The following is a 21,454-nucleotide window of genomic DNA, read 5'->3' on the forward strand; positions in this document are numbered from 1 at the left end:
AGCCCAGTGGAAAAAGTATTGCAGCCACGCAAAGGCGTGGGCCACATCAACTTTCCAAAAAAGTCCCTGCAAGTTACCAAGCCAGGAAAAAAAGCCACCAGGCCATCTTTGTAAGCCGCTCTGGGCACAGCAACCTCAGCTCACCAGCTTAGAGTGGAAGCTGGCCTATCAGGGCAAATGGGGCACTGACCGCAGTCATTCCCCACCTGCCTGTGGTCTGACATATATCACCAGTAAGGGGGCAGCTCTGGCCATCATTGTCTCGACTCCTGGTCTCTCTCACTTCTGCCCCACCAGTCCCATAGGAAATCTGCCACCGCTGCTAGGCAGCCCTCAGAGAAGCTGCTGCAGCCTCACTCTTCCCAACTCTGAAATGGGAACTATATTCCCCCTATTGCACTGAGGAACCGGCAGACTCAGGAAGCAGCCTGCAGACCTCTCAGCACTTTGTCAATGTTAATTATAGCCACAGTCCCCAAACCCAGGAAATAACCCACAAGGGCTCCATAACTTATGGTTACCGAAGAGCACATTCTGCATTCCGCCAGCCAGATGCCGCCAGGCCACATGGGAAGAGCTTGCTGGGTCAGGCCAATGGCCCATACTGGACTAGGTGGGTCACTGGCCTGACCCAAGAGGCTCTTCTTATAGATACAGCATCCTGTTATCGGAGCGGCCACCCAGACGCTGCTGGGAAACCCACGATAGGGACACAAATACAAGAGTGCTCACACCTGCCATGATGTCCAGCATGGGATATTCAGAAACGTAACTGCCACCGACTATGGAGACTGTTGCATAGCCATTGTGGCTAGTAGCCATGAACTGGTCGAGGCTTTAAAAAAGCACAATTAGGAAGACAAATGCAACTTTCTATGTCACTTGCCTGGTGCTGGGGCTAGGAAGACAAATGCCTCTTCTTACTCCAGAGGCATAGCAGGCCCACTTTTTATTTTAAAAATTATTATTTGTATGCCTTCTAAGGAGAAGCACTGTCCCACACAGTCACCCACACCCTCCCTTCACCTTCACCCCCCGGGCACCTACCTCCTCTAACTCATCCTTGGCATCCAAGCTGGTGTAGATCAGCAATTTCCCTCCACCTCCTCCTCCTCCTGTGGTTGCTGCACCCCCTTTCCCCTTCTCCATAGCAGGTGGGGGTGGGGTGGGGAAGACACCCCCTTGCGCCCTCTCTCTCTCTCTCTCCCTCACCAAAGTGGGGCGGGGGGTGAGATCAATGGGGAAGCCCCACACTCACCCCCCCTGGACTTTCCTCAGTGCCCTATTTGGAGGCAGGGGGAGAGAAACAGATGTGGGGAGGGGGGCTAAGGGGCAGGGGGATTAGCTATGGGGCAGGTAGAACCGACTCTCTATTTAAAGTCACCACCACAACACACCACCTGTGATAGGTGCCCCACTATTTAAGGGGAGCACTTTGTGGGGGGGTGAGGAGAGGGGGGGGACTTTTAAGTCTCCCCCCCAAGAAAAAACCCTATTGTGGGGAGTGGGGGATCCCTGCAGCTCCAAATTTGGAGGGGGTACTTTTGCTTGACCAATGAAACTCTAAAGGGGGAAAAGTGGTCAGACTTGAGTGGGGGTTAAGTGGGGAGGTGAGTTGGGGGGGGCCCTCTCCTAGCTCTGAGGGGCGGGGCATAAGGAGTGGGAGGGGGTCTTCTGGGGGCGGGGCTTGAGTCCCAGGGGGCGGGGCTTGGGGCAGCTAAGGGTGGAGGCGAGGGGTGACACTCTTTTTATAGGCGTGTCTCTCTTTCAGGGACAAATTTTAAAAAATAAAAAGGTGAGGGGGGGATATATATAGAGATAGGGGTGGGGGGGGAGTCTCTGCTCCGGTGGGGGGTAGGGAGGGGGGAGCGTGCGCGCCTCCTCGCCCCCCACCACCCAGCCGCACAAGACCGGAAGTCGGTGCTTTGGGATGAGCGAGTGTGTGAAGGGAACGGGCGGAGGAAGAAGCGCAGCCCTCCAGCGCAACCGGAAGGGCCCGCCTCTCCTCCTGCCTCGTCTTCGCTCTCGGCCTATCAGGGGCCAGGGAGGCCGGTGAATGGCAGGAGCCGTCCCAGCGGGCCAATGATTGGGAGTTCGGGCGGGGGGGGAGGAGGGGAGGCTTGGAGTCCGGCCCCAACCTCTCAGCGGAGGAAAGACTTAGTAAAAAAGGTCAGAGTGACACGGCTGCTTGTCGCTTCCGGGTTGGCTTCTTGCGAGGCCTCCTGGTTCAAAGGATCTTGTAAGAAGTAAGCGCTCTGTCCATTGGGTGGGAGAACGGCCGGGCAATGGTAGCCTGGCTGCTATTGGGCAGCAGCAACCGGGTGCACTTCTGGGCCCCGCCTTTCCACAAGGCCAGAAAGGAAGACTTTTTTTATGATGTCCTGCCTCTTACTCGGAGTAGGCCTACTGAAGATAAAGGCCCACACCTTTCGCTTTAAACCACCCTCTCCAAAAAAGAACTGTAGTTTACCACCCACAGAGCTACAATTCCCAGCACCCTTGAAAAACTATAGTTACCAGGATTACTTGGAGGAAATAATGCCGTTTTAAAAGGATGGTGTGTGCATACCATTAAAGCACCACGATGATGTTTTCAACAAGCATAGCTTCCTCTGAAAAAAGTCCCAGGCACCATGGTTTTGTTGAGGGTGCTGGGAGTTGTAGCTTTGTTGTGGGCAAACTACAGTTCCCCGAACTCTTGGGGAAGCTGCGCTTTAAATGTACATAGTGGAGCAAACCCATGGAAACAAACAGACCAAAGTTGGTTGTGCCCATTGACTTCAGCTCTTGAGGTCTGATAGCTGATGTTAGCTGTCGCCTTATTCTGTTCTCATGCTACAAGGCAGCGATGACCATTCATTCACGTGCCAAAGAAAGAAAGGGCAGGTACACACATTGAAATAAATAAATAAGTGGGGGTTTATTTACGTGCTATTCGATAGTAATTTGACCTGGCTTTCGCTTTGAAACTTTGGGATAATTGTCCTGAAGACTGCCAAGGCCTATAGTTATAATTATTCCCACGTAATAGGTCCCTTCGTGGTTGCCAAGGGACATGGGTGGTGCCGTGGGTTAAACCACAGAGCCTAGGACTTGCCGATCAGAAGGTCAGCGGTTCGAATCCCCGCGATGGGGTGAACTCCCGTTGTTCAGTCTCAGCTCCTGCCAACCTAGCAGTTCAAAAGCACATCAAAGTGCAAGCAGATAAATAGGTACCACTCCGGTGGGAAGGTAAACGGCGTTTCCGTGCACTGCTCTGGTTTGCCAGAAGCGGCTTAGTCATGCTGGCCACATGACCCGGAAGCTGTACGCCGGCTCCCTCGGCCAATGAAGTGAGATGAGCGCCGCAACCCCAGAGTCGGTTACGACTGGACCTAATGGTCAGGGGTCCCTTTACCTTTAATAGGTTCAAAGTGGAAGGCGCCAAAGAGAGAGAGAGACGATAGCCTGGCAGGGTAGTTCCCACATGGTTAATATTGCAGTTACAGGTGAGGCTGAGACAATAACCCTGGTGTGTACTCCAGTCATGTTGCCTCATTCATATACGATATGAGGGAGAGACTTACAACAACTTTGCAGTGTATTCCCGAAAGTCGCAACACAATCCTTCCCATGCCTACTCCGAAGTTAAGTCCCATTGAGTTCAATGAGGCCTACCTTGCAGGGCTGTCATTATACAGAATTATAGAATCTTAGAGCTGGAAGGGAGCCAAGGGTCATCTAGTCCAACCCCCTGCAATGCAGGAATCTCTGCTAAAGTATCCGTGGCCATCTAACCTCTGCTTAAAAGGTCCACCACTTCTGAAGGGAGATGATGTTTAAAAGTCTAGCTTGGACAGCATTTTAAAATAGGGCATTATTATGCACGCAATATATACACCCAATATCTGCCCAATTTAGTGTAGATTTGGTGGTTTGGGAATCCCGCCCCATGCAAAAAATAAATCCGCTTTTCTGAGTGCAGTAGAATTTAGCCAGAAGAAAATCCACAGCGAACCCGGAAGCTAGAACGCTTGGACTTGTGTATTCGAGTCTTCATTTTCTTAAGTCTATATGGGGGAAAGGAAGGGTGGGGGCGGCGCGAGGCAAAGCAGCCCAACGGCAGCGCGACTCGAGGCCTAAGGCGCTCTTGGCGTCCCTCCCGTCTTGCGCAGGCGCAATGGTAGCTCGCCCTCAGCGGCCCTCCTCCCGCTCTTGCTTCTGGACGGGCTTCGAGCAGCGAGGCGCTCACCCCGTCGCAGTGCTCCCTCGCGCATGCGCCCTCCGCATCTTGAGTCGGCGGCTTGGTTTTCCCGCGCTGTCCGGCGAAGGCCCCTCCCTCCCCGCCTCTTCCTCTGAGGGCGCCCGTTGGGCCTCGTCGTCCTCCTTGGCCTGTTTTATATAAGTACTCCAAAGTAACGCCCCACGAACACAAAGAGTGCCGTGCCTGCTTACTCCCGAGTAAGTTGCGCTCGGAGGTCACAGGTGTGAGGAAACGTTTGGCCGCCTGGTTGTTTCTCAACTACAACTCCCATCAGCCCCCGCGAGCGTGGCCAATGGTAAGGGATGATGGGAGATGTAGTTCTGCGACGCCTGGAGGGTCAAAGTTTCTCCACACCTGATAGTTGACATCTTTTTATTTTATTTATTGCACCATATTCACATCCTGTCTGATTCTTTTTTTTAAAAACCCAACACACACACACCTCAAAGTGGTTTGCAGAAAGAATAAAACAATAAAATTATAATAATAAAAACATTCAGAAAATAAAAAACTAGCAATGAGCTAAAAACAACACATTAGCATTGCAGATATTTAGGTAGGCTTGTGCTTGCCTAAACAAAAATGTTTTTTGCAGGTACCGAAAAGAATACAGTGAAGTTGCCTGCCTGGTGTCAATAGGCAGGGAGTTCCAAAGGGTAGACTCCACCACACTAAAAGACTGGATTCTTACCGATGCAGAATAGGTATGTGGAACAACGGCAGTTGCACCGATTGAAGTGGCGCATTGGAAGATGGCCGACAATAACATCTCTCTGACCCATACGAGGTAATTAAGAGGCGATTCTTGACACAGCTCTTCTTTATTCAGAGGCCAGAACTGAACTGAACTGAAGGGTTCAGCCAGCCTGCTTATATAGAGCTCCACTACAACGCAACAGTAACAACTTTCTGTAACTATCCAATCACTGAACGTCACTTTCAATTCCTTATTTGCATATGTGGACCTGAGTGAAAACTATCTACAGTATCCCCTTGCTGGCCCAGGGTGAGAACTTCAGTACATAACAGGCATGCTATGGGGCAAGGCAGATCTCTGAGCAGAGGTTTTAGATCCTGACAAGGTTCCTCGCTCCGGTCAGCATTCTGCCCTAGCTGCAGCTTCCGTATCAAGTACAAGGGAAGCCCCATTTAGAGCGCATTGCAATAATCCAGTCTTGAAGCAACCATAATTTAATAGCAACAAAAAAGATATACTGTATATAAGCTCAGAAACAGCTTCTGCTTATAGGCGTATAATGCAGATTTTCATCATCACAATTTTTCGAAGCAAACTAACAAATGGTGTACTAACTTACCGTGAAATGTGGTGTGACTTTCTTACAGATCTCATTATATTAAAGAAATTACATAATGTAACTACGTACTGAATACAGACAACAATGGCAATAAAGGGCATTCATCACGCCTTGTTCCTCTTTAAATCTTGTTGGCATACACTAGAATCACAGAATTGTAGAGCTGAGAGTCATCTATTTCAAACCCCTGCGATGCTCTTAGCTGAAGAATCCCTGACAGGTGAGCATCCGAACTCTGTTTAAAAGCCTTCAAGGAAGGAGATTCCACTCTTCACAGCTGAACAGCTCCAACCCTCAGAAAGTTCTTGCCAACGTTTAGTCGGAATCTCCATCCTTGTCATTTAAATCCATTGATTTGAGTTCTACTCTCTGGAGCAGCTGAAAGCAAGCTTGCTCCACCATCCATGTGACAGATCTTCATATATCTGAAGTTGTATCATTTCATAGTCTTCTCCAGGCTAGAACACAACGTTAGAATAAAGCAAGCATATCAACCCATTTTTTCAAAAGCACCCCATAAATATTATTGGTAAAAAAAATCTGATTCTGTCAAAGGCTTTCTCTGCACCTAAAAAGAGGAAGATTGGACGGTCCCCACCACCCAATTTTGGGCATATCTTGATACAATCTGTAGCTTTCCTGACATGCTGATCGTTGTTTTCCGTTCCTTATAAAGCCTTTTGGTCTCGTTCTACATATCTCTGGGTTTATTTAGCCTCTTTGCTAATATAGTGCTCCATATTTCTGCATCCCGGTTTACTGGGGAGATTGGCCTGCAAGGCCGTGGGATTGTCATAACTTTTCCTTCCTTTGAAAGCACCTTTACGACTGCCTCTGACCACAACCTGGGCAGTTTTCCCAATTTGCAAGGACTCGTTTATCATCCTTACATAGCATGCTATAATTTTGTCTGAGACCGTTATATAAAACTTGGCCGCCACCCCTGATTGACATATTTCTGTCTCAGATTCAAACCACATTCATGGCTTAAAAGCCAAACAGAAAACGAGATGTCGAATAAGCGAGGTGTTTCCTTCAAGTGGTATATGCTCCTTCCTCTTTTATCTTCACAACAATCCTTTAAGGGAGTTTAGGAGTGCCTTTGTGCCTGGGTTTCATACAGTTGTACCTCGGGTTAAATACTTAATTCGTTCCGGAGGTCTGTTCTTAACCTGAAACTGTTCTTAACCTGAAGCATCACTTTAGCTAATGGGGCCTCCTGCTGCCGCTGTGCCGCCGGAGCACAATTTCTGTTCTCATCCTGAAGCAAAGTTCTTAACCTGAGGTACTATTTCTGGGTTAGCAGAGTCTGTAACCTGAAGCGTATGTAACCCGAGGTACCACTGTACAGGCATCTGGTTGGACGCAGTGAGATGTTGGTCACTAGATGATCCAGAAAGCTCTTCCAAAGTTCGTAAGATGGGCCAAGGCCTCACACAATCAGCTTCATGAGATGAGTAGGAATTTGAACACAGGTCTGCCAAGTTCTTAGTCCAACACACTATCCACTTAACATATGTGCAGATCGGCCTTCCCCACCTGGTACCCTCCAGATGTTAAGAACACAAGAAGAGCTTGCTGGGTCAGACCAATGGCTCATCTAAGAGGAGGAGGAGGAGGAAGAAGAAGAAGAAGAAGAAGAAGAAGAATAGTAGTAGTAGTAGTAGTTTGGATTTGATATCCCGCTTTATCACTACCCTAAGGAGTCTCAAAGCGGCTAACATTCTCCTTTCCCTTCCTCCCCCACAACAAGCACTCTGAGTGGGGCTGAGAGACTTCGGAGGAGTGTGACTGGCCCAAGGTCACCCAGCAGCTGCATGTGGAGGAGCGGGGAAGCGAACCCGGTTCACCAGATTACGAGTCCACCGCTCTTAACCACTACACCACACTGGCTCTCTACTGTAGTCCATCCTCCTGTTCTCACAGGGGCCAAGCAGGTACCTGTCGGAAACTCATAATCAGGACCCAAGCTGCTACTATTGGCTACTAGTAGCTGTTGATAGCCTTCTCCTCTCTGTGTTTGTCCAATCCACTTTTTGTCTAAAACCACCCAACCTTGGAGGGTTGATAGGAAATAATAACAACAATTATTATTATTTATTTATACCCCACCCATCTGGCCGGGCCTCCCCAGCCACTCTGGGCGGCTTCCAACAAAAGATTAAACTACAGTAATGCATCAAACATTAAAAGCTTCCCTAAACAGGGCTGCCTTCAGATGTCTTCTAAAAGTCTGGCAGTTGTTTTTCTCTTTGACATCTGATGGGTGGGCGTTCTACAGGGCAGGCGCCACTACCGAAAAGGCCCTCTGCCTGGTTCCCTGTAACTTGGCTTCTCGCAGTGAGGGAACCGCCAGAAGGCCCTTGGCATTGGACCTCAGAGTCTGGGTAGAATGATGGGGGTGGAGACGCTCCTTCAGATATACTAGACTACTTGCTGTGCTTTAAAAGAGAACTCTATGAAAATTATGCATGGATGGTATTTAACCCCTGATAAATTATCTAGAGTGTATAAGAAGGTTCCTAATAACTGCTGGAATTGCAAACAAACGGGTGGCTCTTTTTCTCCACATGTTGGTGGACTTGTAAGAAAGCAGGGGTATTTTGGGAAACGATATATGATGAGATAAAAAAAAAAAGATGTTTGACGTGACTATACAAAAGACAAAACAACCCTGAAGGTTTTTCTGCTAGGGATTATAGGGACAGAAGTTCCAAAGAAAAGATGGTTAAGTTGTTTATGTATGTAACTACAGCAGCTGGGATTCTTTACGTTCAGAAACGGAAAGGTGAAGAAGCTCCCACCAAAGAATGGATAAGTGATGGACTGTGCTGAATCAGCAAAGTTAACTGCTAAAATAAGAGAGCGTAATGAGGATTGTTTCATTGAGGAATGGAAATGCTTTAAAGAGGGACGTGGGTGGCGCTGTGCGTTAAACCACAGAGCCTGGGACTTGCCAATCAGAAGGTCGGCGGTTCGAATCCCCGCGACGGGGTGAGATCCCATTGCTCGGTCCCTGCTCCTGCCAACCTAGCAGTTCGAAAGCACGTCAAATGCAAGTAGATAAATAGGTACCACTCCAGCAGGAAGGTAAATGGCGTTTCCGTGCGCTGCTCTGGTTCGCCAGAAGTGGCTTAGTCATGCTGGCCACATGACCCAGAAGCTGTACGCCGGCTCCCTCGGCCAGTAAAGCGAGATGAGCGCCGCAACCCCAGAGTCGGCCACGACTGGACCTAATGGTCAGGGGTCCCTTTACCTTTAACTTTAAAGAAATGCTATGATATGGTGAATTCGCGAGCAGGGTTTGAACTATGAGCCACAGAAAGAATGAGAGATTACCGAGTTACGATTATGATATGAAAGGAGAAAAATATCGCAGATGGGATGGGGAGATGAAAATAAAAAATAATTAGAATAAAATAAAACCAACCTGGCGCCCATCGCAGCCTCCTGTGGAAGCGAGTTCCATTGCTTATGCACTGCGTGAAGAAGCCCTTTATCTGATCTCAATGATCTCAAATTCAGTTTTGTTCGCACAACACACACACACACACACACACACACATATTTACACAGAACGTCCACAACAGTTCCTTCCGAGCAATTTAAAAAATATATCTAATAATGCAATCTCATGCATGTCTACTTGTGTTCAATTGGGCTTAAGCAATATTATGCACCATATAATTCACATGCTATTTTTTATAAAGTGCTGTAGGACTCTTGGTTGTTTACACAGGAAAACTGAAGCAGGCGCTCCATCAAAATAAAATATCGGTCTTTTCCTTTCCAAGCCGCCTGTGTCGTTTTCACGCTCCTTGCTTGTGACTCATGGTTCTAAGGTATCAACCGTTCTTTCCGTGTACGAAGGGGAAATAAATTTGATGCAAGACACTAAGTCGTAAGATTGTGAGCAGCCCAGAGGAAATGAGAGGCCGATCTGTTAATTACCCTTTCCTCGTAGCCACATCCGGCTTTTTTTTCTCCTGGAGGCAACAGGCAGGAGATTAAAAGAATTTTTTAAATAAAAAAAACGTAGTTCCCTGCCATGCACACCGTACGATGGGATGACTGACGTAAAATATGTTAGGGTCTCGAGTGATGAAACGCTTTGTACATATAGATCTGGCACGGGCGATGCAGGAATCTTGAGATTGGATCTCCTGACATTTTTTTAATTTTGTTGTTGTGCTTCTAAAGCAGCACCAAGGGACTGGAAATCAGGAGTACAGGAAGGCCAAGCCAGATGACTGGTCCACCTTCCCCTACAATTATTTATTTTGCTATTGTACGTGTGCGGCTGCAGTTTCAATTCCCTCCGATGCTCCTGATGTCTTTGGAGGTCATTGTAGGAACTTGAAATGCCAGGCAGTCCCAGCTTCCCAGTGTTGCTCAGAGCACTGGGCTGATTTTTAAAAGAAAGAAAAAGAAAAAGAGAGTGCCCCCAGGCCAGTTGTCAGTGGTGAGCCCTGACAGTTATCCCAAGATGCCTGGGGCCAGCACCAGTTCTGGTTTCCAGTTCGTGTCTTGGCAGTCCCCGGGAGTGGAGAGGGCGCTTCCTTTCTGTGTGAAATTTGGGAGACTTTGCTCCCAAATTCCCACAAACATCTGCTTTTTCAGAGTGTTGTTTAGTAGTAAGGCCAGACTGCATTTCCCGGGGCCCAGCTCCTGCAGTTCCTTCCAGTAATAATAATAATAATAATAATAATTTATTATTTGTACCCCGCCCATCTGGCTGGGTTTCCCCAGCCACTCTGGGCGGCTTCCAACAAAGATGAAAGATACACTAAAATGTCACATATTAAAAACTTCCCTGAACAGGGCTGCCTTCAGATGTCTTCTGAATGTCAGGTAGATGTTTATCGCTTTGACACCCAGAAGGAGGTGAAGCCGGAGAACAGGAACTCACAAAGAGACCAAACAGGTTGCCTCGCGGAAAGGACTCACATGTCAGCCTTTATTTACGTTATTCAGGAGGCAGACTCACAATCCCCCCCCCCACCGCGGTCCCCTGTTTGCACATGACCAGTGGAGAGGATGGATTTCATGCTGACCAGTTAGTTCATAAAGGGCTGAACTACACAATAGGTTGAATCCGTTATCACAATCATAGGCGGCTGCGTCATTGGTTTTGTAAAATGGCGGGCGTGGCGAGGAGTGGGGTGGAAGTAGCTTCCCCAAACATCTGATGAACTCTCTCTCTTTCTAAATGGTCACTGCTAGGGATGGAAGCTGGTATTTGTGTCAACAACAGCTTTTCCTCCAACGCAAAGGGCATCTGGAAGGTGAATTTTTTTTTGCCATAATGTGCGTGCACAAAGGGTTAAGCCAAAAAACAAAACAACCCTCCCCTTGTTTCTCTCCCCATCTCTGCTTTTCATAACTTGCTTAACATAACTCGCTCCAGAAACCATACCTCCCTATCTCTCTCTCAACACATGCACACAAACGCCCCGTTTTAACAATATAGTCTATTTTCACTCCCAGCGATATGCGAGGTAGCAATAACAAGTGCCTCTGAGCATGTGCAGAGCGCCATTCCCCCTCCGCGACAAAGTCATCACAACCAGATTATATCTATCCGGGGGTGCGGGAGGCAGAGAGATCAACATCAGAGGAAGGACTTTCAATACGGTTCTACAGATCGCATCTTGTTATTCAGGGAAGGCAGAGAGTGACGCATACATTCATTTTATTATAAAGCTAGAGCTTTTTTCAGGGGGCGGGGTGTGAAATCAGCAGCGGGTCATATACAGGCACGAGGTCTTGCGAGATGCTCAGACGTCCTTGCTCCAGATGCCAAATTCACAAAGGAGTGTCAGATGTCCAACCAGCTTACACAGAGGGAGGGCCTGGTGCAGTTTGTTGAGTCTACCAGGCATCGTGAAGGACCCCAACTATGTCTGGTTGACGTGGTCAACAGGGAGCTGACGTGAAACAGGGAAAAAGGAGACAGGGGACACACATTCGTAGCGATGGCTGCTCCAGGCCACGGATGTCCAGTCTTTGGGGGCTCAGAGCTGGGTCAGAGCAGCTGACCTGCTCAAAAGGCCCGAGGTGGAGAATGGTGGGAGTGCTCCAAGGGAGTAGGGTCCTGGGGGCTCAGTCCGGGATCCCCCTGACCCCCGGAGGGTGCCCTGAAAACAGAGGGTCTTTGGTGGCAGGGCAGAGACGACAGATGTACCCGCCTTCAGGAAAGCAGGAGGATTAGGAGATCTCCTGGGAATCCCGGAGGAAGGCCGCAACTCTTCAGCCCCGTGTACTGCTCACACGCTCCCCCAACAGCCAGTAGGTCCGGAGTTTGCCCTTCCCCTGGAGAGATGAGACAGGAGGGCTGTTCAGACATCAGACACCAAACCCACCACGATGTCCCCACCTGCCGCCCCAGGGCAAAGAACAGAAATCTGGCGCATAGATACACTCAGTGGCGGCTGGTGCCCGTTTAGGCTATATTGGGGTACCCGGACTGGTCTCAAGCTTTAAAGACGAAAAGGCAAAGGTTAACAGAAGAACTTTGCCAAGTTCCTCACCTTCATCTCCACATCCCCACGGAGCTCCAGATCAAAGCACCCAAACTCCTCCAGGATGGACTTGGTGGTTCCTGACAAGTGGATCTTCAGAGCTGGAAGGTGCAGACAGAAATTAGCGGGTTTGCACTGTTTCAGCCAAACCTTTGCATACATGTGAGGTGGGGAGGGCCAAGCCGTCCCAGTCGGCATCCAGCACCGCATGAGTAAGTTCCAAAGTTTCACTGTGACAGCGTATCGGTGAGGGAAATAAGGTGAGGTGGGAAGGTGCGCGCAGCATCTCAAAATCCAAATTCAGAACACCCAGTTGTGTGACGGGGCGGGGGCTAGATGGTGAAAAGGATCTGGCCCGTGAAGCCATCAAAGGTCGCCTGCCCCTGCCCACCCCACCCAAAATAGCAGCTCACCTTCCCCGTTGGACTCCATGCGGGAGGCTGTGTTGACTGTGTCCCCAAAGAGGCAGTAGCGAGGCATCTTCAGACCCACAACTCCGGCACAGACAGGGCCTTGGGGAGCAAAACACAGCAGTCATTGGGGATGGGGTGAGATGAAGACACGTGAGTGTGGAGCTTTTCAGCTCCCATCCAGTGATGGCTAGTGCCCGTTAAGACTGGTGGGGCAGAAGAGCCCAATAGCAGAAGGAACCAGAGCCAATGACAGGCATCTTCTTCCCTGCTGAGTTCTACACTGAGACTGAGGAAGAGGAAGCTGCCAGCCTAGACTGGCTGTTAGGCAGAAAGGCAGGCAGGTGGAGACAGGCTGAGCCTGGTGGGGCACTGCCCCCTCACCCAAATGGGTCAGCCTCAGCCGCTCCCACCACTTTCCCCTGAATTGCCAGGATCAGGCCCTCTCCGCCCTGGAAATCAGTTTGTGCAGACCTAACGACAAAACCATGTGAACCATGCTTCTGACTGTATACGTGGAAGGCAAATCTGAACTGTAGATTGCGCAAACCATGGTTCATCAAACCGGGCTACATCCTAACCAGCCCACTGACAACCGAGCCAGCCTTTGATTCGCTCATACAGTCGTGCCTTGGTTTTCAAACGGGATCCGTTCTGGAAGTCCGTTCAACTTCCGAAAACATTCAAAAACCAAGGCACGGCTTCCAATTGGCTGCAGGAGATTCCTGCTGCACTCAATCAGAAGCTGCAGAAGCAACAGCGGATGTTCAGGTTCCAAAAAACATTTGCAAACCAGAACGCTAATTTTTTTGCAGCGTTCAGGAGCCAAAATGTACGAGTACCAAGGTGTTTGACAACCAAGGTACAACTGTATATCATTTTTGTTAAAAACGCAAAATGAAGTATTCCATTGCAATTCCAGTTTCTCTCTTCCCAAAGGAACACATTCCCAAGATCAGGGTGAAGCAACACCTCCAAGTGTGAATGTAAAGCCAAACACTGCCTAAACCGTGGTTTGCAAACCACTTTCAGATCCCGTTGTTTTTTTTACCGTCTGTTCTCAAAACCATGGCTTATCAAATCACAGCACTACAACAGACGTCACAACAAACCATGGTTTGTTTGTTTGTTTTTGCCTAAGCCATCTCAGCTTTGAAGCAAGCATGGCTGTCCTGCCTGTGACCAAGGTGTCTTAAAGAAGTCCCTCTTTTCACACTCCCACTCATTTCTCACCGCTGTGGATCCCGATTCGCAGTTTGAGCTGCTGGTCCGGCCGATGGCGAATCTTGAAGTTGCGGACAGTCTCAAGAAGCGCCAGCGACATGCGGGAAATCTCACGGGCATGCAGCCGTCCGTTGCGCACCGGGAGGCCCGACACAACCATGTATGCATCGCCGATGGTCTCCACCTGGGCAGACATGGCAGAGAGAGGGATTCATGGAAGGGACAAGCATTTCTGTGCACTCAACACAGATCAAATGCCCCCTCCTGTAGGTCAGTCACCTGATCCGCTGACTTCATGGCCAAGCCCATTTGCTTATCCCCTCCCTGCCCAACCACTCTCCCTGCCCCGCAGTGGCATGTGGGCTAGTCCCTTAGATGTTCCCAGCAAATTAGAGTATTACAGTATAAAAGCCTAATACCTCCTTACCAAGGTCCAGGAAGCTTCTGCCTGGTTTAGAGAGGTATGATGCTCACATGAATGACATCATGATGTCCGTCCCCACTCCACAGTCTCCCTCACAAGGTGATGCCTCTAGTCCTAACCATTCCCCTATGAAAAATTTCACTGCACATCACTGCTGCCCCGCAACCTCAAGCTGGCCAGGCCAAGAACCTCTCACCTTGTAGACATCAAAGTTATCAATGATGGCATCAAAGCAGGTGTACAAGTCGTTGAGCAAAGCGACAACCTGTGAATGAGAAGTAAAAGGGAATTGATCTTAATGACAGGGCTGGGTCTACATGGTGCTAAGGGCGGAGGGGGTGGGATAAAAGGTTCTCGATTCTGCAGCTTCAAATGAAGTATGATTTTACATGCCCTGCTTGGGGCCTTCCCACAGGAGTCTGGTTGGCCACTGTGGCTATGGACACACCATATCTTTAAAGGATGTAGCTTCCCCCTAAGAATTCTGGGAACTGTAGTTTACTCCTCAAAGAGCTATAATTCCAAGCCCTCTAAACAAACAGTTCCCAGGATTCTTTTAGCGGGATGCCGGTGATTGAATCTGTTTTCAATAGGGATGGGCAACTGTCCTTTTCGGTTCCTCTCCGTTTCTGAAATTTTCAGTCACCCCAGATTACCTGAACATTTGTTCCCCTCCTGCTCAACCCAGTCACTTCCATGACATGCTCGTCTCCCCGGTGATTGGTGCCTCCCAGTGCTTCGCTGTTTTGGTCACCCACTGTCCTTTCCCTTGTTACCTCCGTGAGCTAACCGCCGTTGTCCTGGTTACCTGAGTTGCCGCAGCACCTGTGAGGGCAAGGCTCGGTAGCCGTTGATTACCTAATTGATCCCCTCTCTGCCTATCGAGGGATGAGGCTGGGGCCAAAAGTGCAGAAAGGCAGGAGGTCCTGTTGTGTTGATCAAGCGAGGGCAGGAGACCAGGCTCCTAGTACTTCTACAAGGCCTAGCTGAGGGATGGGGAACTCCCCCCCCCCCAAAAAAATCAGTGCTGCATCCAGCAGAAGGTAACCCCCCATCCCAAACTGCCATGCTCTTCTCTCTCCCCATCTCATTCCCTCTTTTCGGCCACCCCTCTCCCCTCCCTGTCTCCTCACCCAATGGACTGATGCATCTGTTTCTCACCCCACCCCCTTCCCACTGCCCCCATCCTGCATGCTGCCCCCACCCACATGAAATCAGGCCAAGGGCAAATGCCACCCTCAGACCTCAGGTCACCTATCCAGTCCAGACACTCCACACTTCTGGGGAACCCCAGGTGCTGATGTTGCATCCCCTTCTGTGCACAGGCGCCCAAGAGGAGGCCATCAGCTCAGCCTAACAGTTTCAGAGTTTGAAACCCAGGATCCCTGACAGGATACCAGTAACTACGTATTGCGGGGATGGGGGGTGGGCAGTTTAATTCAGTTCATACTTCAAGGTGAACCTACCTAACTCCCACTTTCTGAAACAGTACACAAACCAAAACAAAGCCATCCTTTGAGTCACTCTCACACTTCTGAATTTTGCAAGCACTGTGTATGAAAAGGCATACACTCTCTTATGGCCAGAGTGTTGAGTAACTTAGTGTGACAAAAGAAAAGAAAAGAAAAGAAAAGAAAAGAAAAGAAAAGAAAAGAAAAAACATTTGATTGAGAGGGATGAAATTGGGTGGCAACACTTCTTAAAGGGGCATACTCTTGGCAGGTAGTAGCAGGCCCCTTTTTATTTTTTATTCTGTCATTATAAGATTTTATTGACGCTTTTTCATAATACAATACAATAAAAAAAACTATTCTAAATGAAAAACAAAACAAAAAAGAAAAAGAAAATGCAAAGTCCTCTCTCACTCTCTTTCTCTATATACGGTATATGTTAAAAAAAATGCAGATTGATGTGGAAATGGGGAGAATAAAATTGAAGACTGGAAAATTGAGGATTGGAAAAGAACTGTTGTCCCTATTAGAAACACCTTCTCCTGTTCTCGGCGCCGCAACTGCAACCACTGCCTTGGTCCAACCCATTTACCTGCATGGGGGTGCTCTCTGCCGACAGGGCAGTGAAGCCCACGATGTCACTGAAATAGATGGTGACGCTGTCAAATGCCTCCGCTTGCACCGTCTCCCCGCGTTTCAGCTGCTCCGCCACTGAGCTGCACCAGAGGGAAAGTAACACACATCACTGCATTTCCACATACCGATTGATGAACCACAATTAGGAGTGAAGGCAGACCAGATTCATTTTGTGTCCACTGGAGAAGTGGGGCTCACTGTACAGTGGTGCCTCGCAAGACTAAAAGAATCCGTTCCACGAGTCTATTTGTCTTGCGGTTTTTTCGTCTTGTGAAGCAAGCTCATTAGCGGCTTAGCGGATTAGCGCTATTAGCAGCTTAGCGGGCTTAGCGGATCAGCTGTTAAGCAGCTTAGCGGATCAGCTGTTAAGCGGCTTAGCGGCTTAGCGGATCAGCTGATAAGCGGCTTAGCAGATCAGCTGTTAAGCGGCTTAGCGGATCAGCTGTTAAGCAGCTTAGCAGATCAGCTGTTAAGCGGCTTAGCGGATCAGCAGTTAAGCGGCTTAGCGGCTTGAGAAAAAGGGGGGAGGAAAAAAAACCTGCAGGAACTCGCAATACATTATCGTCTTGTGAAGCAAGCCCATAGAAAATTCGTTTTGCGAAGCACCTCCAAAACCGAAAACCCTTTCGTCTAACGGGTTTTCCGTCTTGCGAGGCATTCGTCTTGCGGGGCACCACTGTATAGCTATCGCATATACAGGCCTTCTTTTGCAGATTGGGCTCAGAGCAGGGACCTGTGCAGAACACGAGTTATTTTTGTTTAGGGCACAGAACCGGGCTGTTTTGCTGGCCTTTGTTATCAGTCACGAAGGAAACCTGCTCCCACAACATTTTTTAAATTGCTGGGCTGTGTGGAGTGCTGATTGGATGGGCCACGCAGAGCGCTGATTGGCTGGGCCCTTGTGGTAGGCAAAGAACGGAGCCAGACTGCACAGTGTGCTCATTGGCTGGGTCCTTGGGGAAGGCAGGAAACAGCTCGGCTGTGCAGAGCGCTGATTGGCTGAGCCCTTGTGGTAGGCAAAGAACGGAGCCAGGCTGCACAGTGTGCTGATTGGCTGGGCCCTTGGGGAAGGCAGGAAACAGCTCAGCTGTGCAGAGCGCTGATTGGCTGGGCTCTTGTGTATACCACTTCTGAACATGGATGCTCCACAGAAGGAGCATGGCTAACAGATACTGGTAGAGGACTGGTGTGGCGCAGACTTACTGGGGCAGAATCTGGTAGAGCAGGGCCTCTGCCTTGCGCTTCTCCTCCAGGTAGGCCTGTGTGCGCTCCTCCACCAGCTCCTCCAGGTTGTTGGCGTACTGCTCCATGCGTGACAATAACGTATCCAAGAGGTTGCAGCTGTTGCCCCTGCCACACAGACAGTCAAAGATTAAAGCAACCGAGATTCTAGGCCGCCACCACCTCTGCCGAGGATATTCCGGGGGGCCCTTCTCTGCATTTCCAGCTTTCATTTAGAAGAAAACACAAACCAAAGTTTCTAGTCCCTCTGTTTTGCGGAGGCAGGATCCTACACCCTAAGAAGCAAACCAACTCCTGCCTCCCAGTTTTCTGACCAATGGGTCAGTCAGTTTCCACACATACATCCCCAAACCTCTCTCCATCCTTCAGCTAACCAGAAGCACTCAAGGAGGGTGCAAAGCAGGGATGCCGGGAGGCGTGGTCTGGGGAGAGGGGGTGTGGCCTACAGACAGTTCTGAGGGCTATAGAGGATTGGAAGGACACATTTGGCCCCAGAGGTCCCGGGCCCTTGCTGGAAGGAGGAGGGGGACATTTTGGGTAGCATCCAATGCTAATTCCATTCAGAGTAAGCCCACAGAAATTAAAGGGCCTTCATTTCAATGGGTCCACTCTGAGTAGTACTAGCATCAGCTACAACCCTTCACTGTTGTACGTTTCCCAGTACGTTTCTGAGCACAATTCAAAGTGTTGGTGCTGACCTTTAAAGCCCTAAACAGCCTCGGTCCAGTATATCTGAAGGAGCGTCTCCTCCCCCATCGTTCTGCCCGGACACTGAGGTCTAGCTCCGAGGGCCTTCTGGCGGTTCCCTCACTGCGAGAGGCCAAGTTACAGGGAACCAGGCAGAGGGCCTTCTCGGTGGTGGCACCCGCCCTGTGGAACGCCCTCCCATCAGATGTCAAAGCGATAAACATCTACCTGACATTCAGAAGACATCTGAAGGCAGCCCTGTTCAGGGAAGTTTTTAATATGTGATATTTTAGTGTATCTTTCATCTTTGTTGGAAGCCGCCCAGAGTGGCTGGGGAAACCCAGCCAGATGGGCGGGGTACAAATAATAAATTATTATTATTATTATTATTATTATTATTATTATTATTATTATTATTATGTTGTGATAGGAATTTTATGGTCTTAGATATATGGTAATGTTCATAAGTGTACCAACCAAGCACATACATAGATCAGCACTGGAAGGCCAACCTGGAACCATTTTGATTCCTAAACTGAGTAAATGTTTTCTCTACAAGATCAAAGTGGGAAACCTCCACATTGTGTCTTTCCTCACAAATCCTGTCTTAAGGGCACATTTAAGATATGAATAGGGTGTGAGCCTGTGACCTGGCCCAGGAACTAAGTATTTATCATTACAAAAGACTGGCCAGGCTCCCCAGGCAATCCAATCAAGTAACCTGCCAGACCGGAGATAAACAACGACAGGAGAAAAACAACATTCAAATTTCTGTTTTAAGACCGCCTTTTCTGTGATGCAGGTATGATGTATCTGAGGGGTGGTCTTAGGTTACACCCCTTCTGTGGTGTATCTATGATGTTTCTAGGGGTGGTCTTGATCTACCGGGTGGCAATTTCAAAAGTCTTTATAAGGCCTTGCGCGCCATTTTTCTGGGTCCTCTTCCTCTCCTGTGTGTGGGGGGAGCACCCTGTTGCAACAGATCAATAAAGATCAAGCTTACTAGCTGCTTTGCTTCTCAATATTCTCTGGTTGGCCTCTGTTATTCTCTCCTACCAATAGGGAACCTATGTAAGAACTCTATATGGGCTCTTGGATACCCCATAAGGGAAAAGGGCAATTTTTGTTTACAACACTGTTCTCAGAGATTGCTGAGGGCCGCAGGAAATCAGGTCAAGGGCCGCATGCTGCATACTCCCATCATAAGTCCCTCCTTCACATTTCCAGGTAAATGCCCTGATGTTCGGGCTGCGCCTTCCCGCTTTTCATCAGGGTGGTGAATGATGAATTTAATCACATGGCTCCTTTCTGAAAAGGCGCCTGTGCACATTGGGGTGAAAACAGGTAATGAGGGCCGCCTGCCAGGTGGTGCTTGTGGGGAGGGATGCAGTGAGGGCGCGTACCTGTCAAATTTCCGCAGCATGCCTTTGATGTGGTGGAAGTCGGGGCGTTCCTGGGGGTCTTCGGCCCAGCACCGCTGCATCAGTAAGACCACCTCCTCGAGGTTGGATGGCAAGTTCACCGAGGGGCGGAAGGGGGGGCGCTCGCTGCTCTTTACTCGCTCGATAATTTCTGAAAACGGCACACGGGCGGGGGAGAGGGGTTCCGAAAAGAAATTATAGCCAGGGGACACGTGCATGGGTAAGAAAGAGACATTTTAATGTGGCAACACCTGCACTTTGGAACTCCCTGCCTATTGTTACCAGACAAGCTCCCTTCACTGCACTCTTCACCGCCTGCTGAAAACGTTTTTGTTTAGACAAGCCTACCGAGATCTTCAGAAAATTGATGCAAGCTTTCACATATTGTTATTTTAAGATTTAATGTTTTACTGTGTTTTTATATATGCTGGAAGACGCCCCTGGCGGCTGGGGCAACCAAGTCAGATGGGCAGTGTACAAATTATCATCATCATCATCATCATCATTATTATCAGTGCTTTTTTTCGGGGGGGGGATGCGGGGGGTATGCATACTCCTAAACATATTGTGGATCTTTGTACTTTTGCCCATTTACTGTATTTATTTTTCCTGATTTAAGCTATAAAATGGTGATTTTCTTGAGTCAAAATGAGAGTACTCCTAAACATTTTAAAGAAAAAAAGCACTGATTACTACTACTATTACTTTTGAAAGTCTTAGGTAAAGGGACCCCTGACCATCAGGTCCAGTCGCGGATGACTCTGGGGTTGCAGCGCTCATCTCACTTTACTGGCCGAGGGAGCCGCTGTACAGCTTCCGGGTCATGTGGCCAGCATGACTAAGCCGCTTCTGGTGAACCAGAGCAGCGCACGGAAACACTGTTTACCTTCCCGCCGGAGTGGTACCTATTTATCTACTTGTACTACATGATTTCGAACTGCTAGGTTGGCAGGAGCTTGGACCAAGCAACGGGAGCTCACCCCGTCGCGGGGATTCGAACCACCGACCTTCTGATCAGCAAGTCCTAGGCTCTGTGGTTTAACCCACAGCGCCACCCGCGTTCCTTGAAAGTCTCAAATTATGGCTAATTTTTCTTACTGGTGATTTTGTTGTTTCATCTTTCTTTATAATGTATATATCGCTTGATTGAAAGAAACAACCCTCGACATTTTATGAAGCAAATACACTGGAAAAGTGTGTAAAACAACTTCTTTACCAGTTGCGCAGGGGAAGCTGTGGAGGAATGTGGCTGGATCCCAAAAGTCAGAGGTGTGGGGAACCTGCGGCCCTCCAGAGGTTGCTGAACAACATCTCCCATCAACACATTGGCCATGCTTGCAAGGGCTGATGGGAATTGGAGTCCAATGACATCTGGAGCTTCCTGCACCTTGGCTGTGACCTGGAGGGGAAATTGGCATTTTCGGTTCACCCAGTTTCTTACCTTTGGGGCTCAGATCCATGCCTTCCACGTAGAAGACGCTGTTCCGCAGGGCAATCTCCTGCAGGATAATCCCGAAGCTGTAGACGTCGCCTTTCTGGGTGCCCAGGAATGGGTTCGACTCCATGCGCAGGAGTTCGGGGGCCGTCCAGAGTTTCTCTAGGGGGAAAGGGGGTGGGAAGAAGCAGAGTCAGGCAGGGCAAGGGAGTGGGAGTCAGTCGCTATAATCTTGACCTGGAAGGAGACCCATGGTAGGCCTGGGGAGGCCAAAAGCCACAGGCCTTTGAGCCAGGACAGTTACAAAAGGTCACACGGCTTTTCAAGCATCAGAAGCTATGGGCTAAATCCTTCTCAGCACAGACCCACTGAAGTTAATGCACCAGTCGGTGGAAGAAGACTGGAAGAAATTTAAAGATTACTTACAGAAATATTGCAAAATTA

General features: G+C 49.1%; 2 protein-coding genes across 3 annotated transcripts in view; both read right to left on the reverse strand.

The window, feature by feature from the left end:
• The window catches only part of INTS3 (integrator complex subunit 3), a 91,827-nt gene extending 89,998 nt beyond the window's left edge, over positions 1-1,829 (reverse strand). The window contains exon 1 of one of the 2 annotated variants that reach the window (XM_081891366.1): positions 1,048-1,829. In XM_081891366.1, the coding sequence (XP_081747492.1) occupies positions 1,048-1,149 (102 nt within the window). In that variant the 5' untranslated portion in view covers positions 1,150-1,829. The remainder of the gene's footprint in view (positions 1-1,047) is intronic. The other variant, XM_081891365.1, reaches the window with a different exon arrangement.
• A 9,405-nt stretch (positions 1,830-11,234) lies between these two features.
• The window catches only part of NPR1 (natriuretic peptide receptor 1), a 65,846-nt gene continuing 55,626 nt past the window's right edge, over positions 11,235-21,454 (reverse strand). Inside the window, exons 14-22 of the mRNA XM_081891360.1 lie at positions 21,017-21,172; positions 19,558-19,726; positions 17,429-17,575; positions 16,182-16,305; positions 14,335-14,403; positions 13,724-13,898; positions 12,494-12,592; positions 12,090-12,181; positions 11,235-11,871 (exon numbers count right to left, since the gene is read on the reverse strand). Of these exons, the coding sequence (XP_081747486.1) occupies positions 11,809-11,871; positions 12,090-12,181; positions 12,494-12,592; positions 13,724-13,898; positions 14,335-14,403; positions 16,182-16,305; positions 17,429-17,575; positions 19,558-19,726; positions 21,017-21,172 (1,094 nt within the window). The 3' untranslated portion in view covers positions 11,235-11,808. The remainder of the gene's footprint in view (positions 11,872-12,089; positions 12,182-12,493; positions 12,593-13,723; positions 13,899-14,334; positions 14,404-16,181; positions 16,306-17,428; positions 17,576-19,557; positions 19,727-21,016; positions 21,173-21,454) is intronic.

The sequence above is a fragment of the Podarcis melisellensis genome (assembly GCF_964234715.1).
Source record: "Podarcis melisellensis genome assembly, chromosome: 16".
Lineage (NCBI taxonomy): Eukaryota > Metazoa > Chordata > Lepidosauria > Squamata > Lacertidae > Podarcis > Podarcis melisellensis.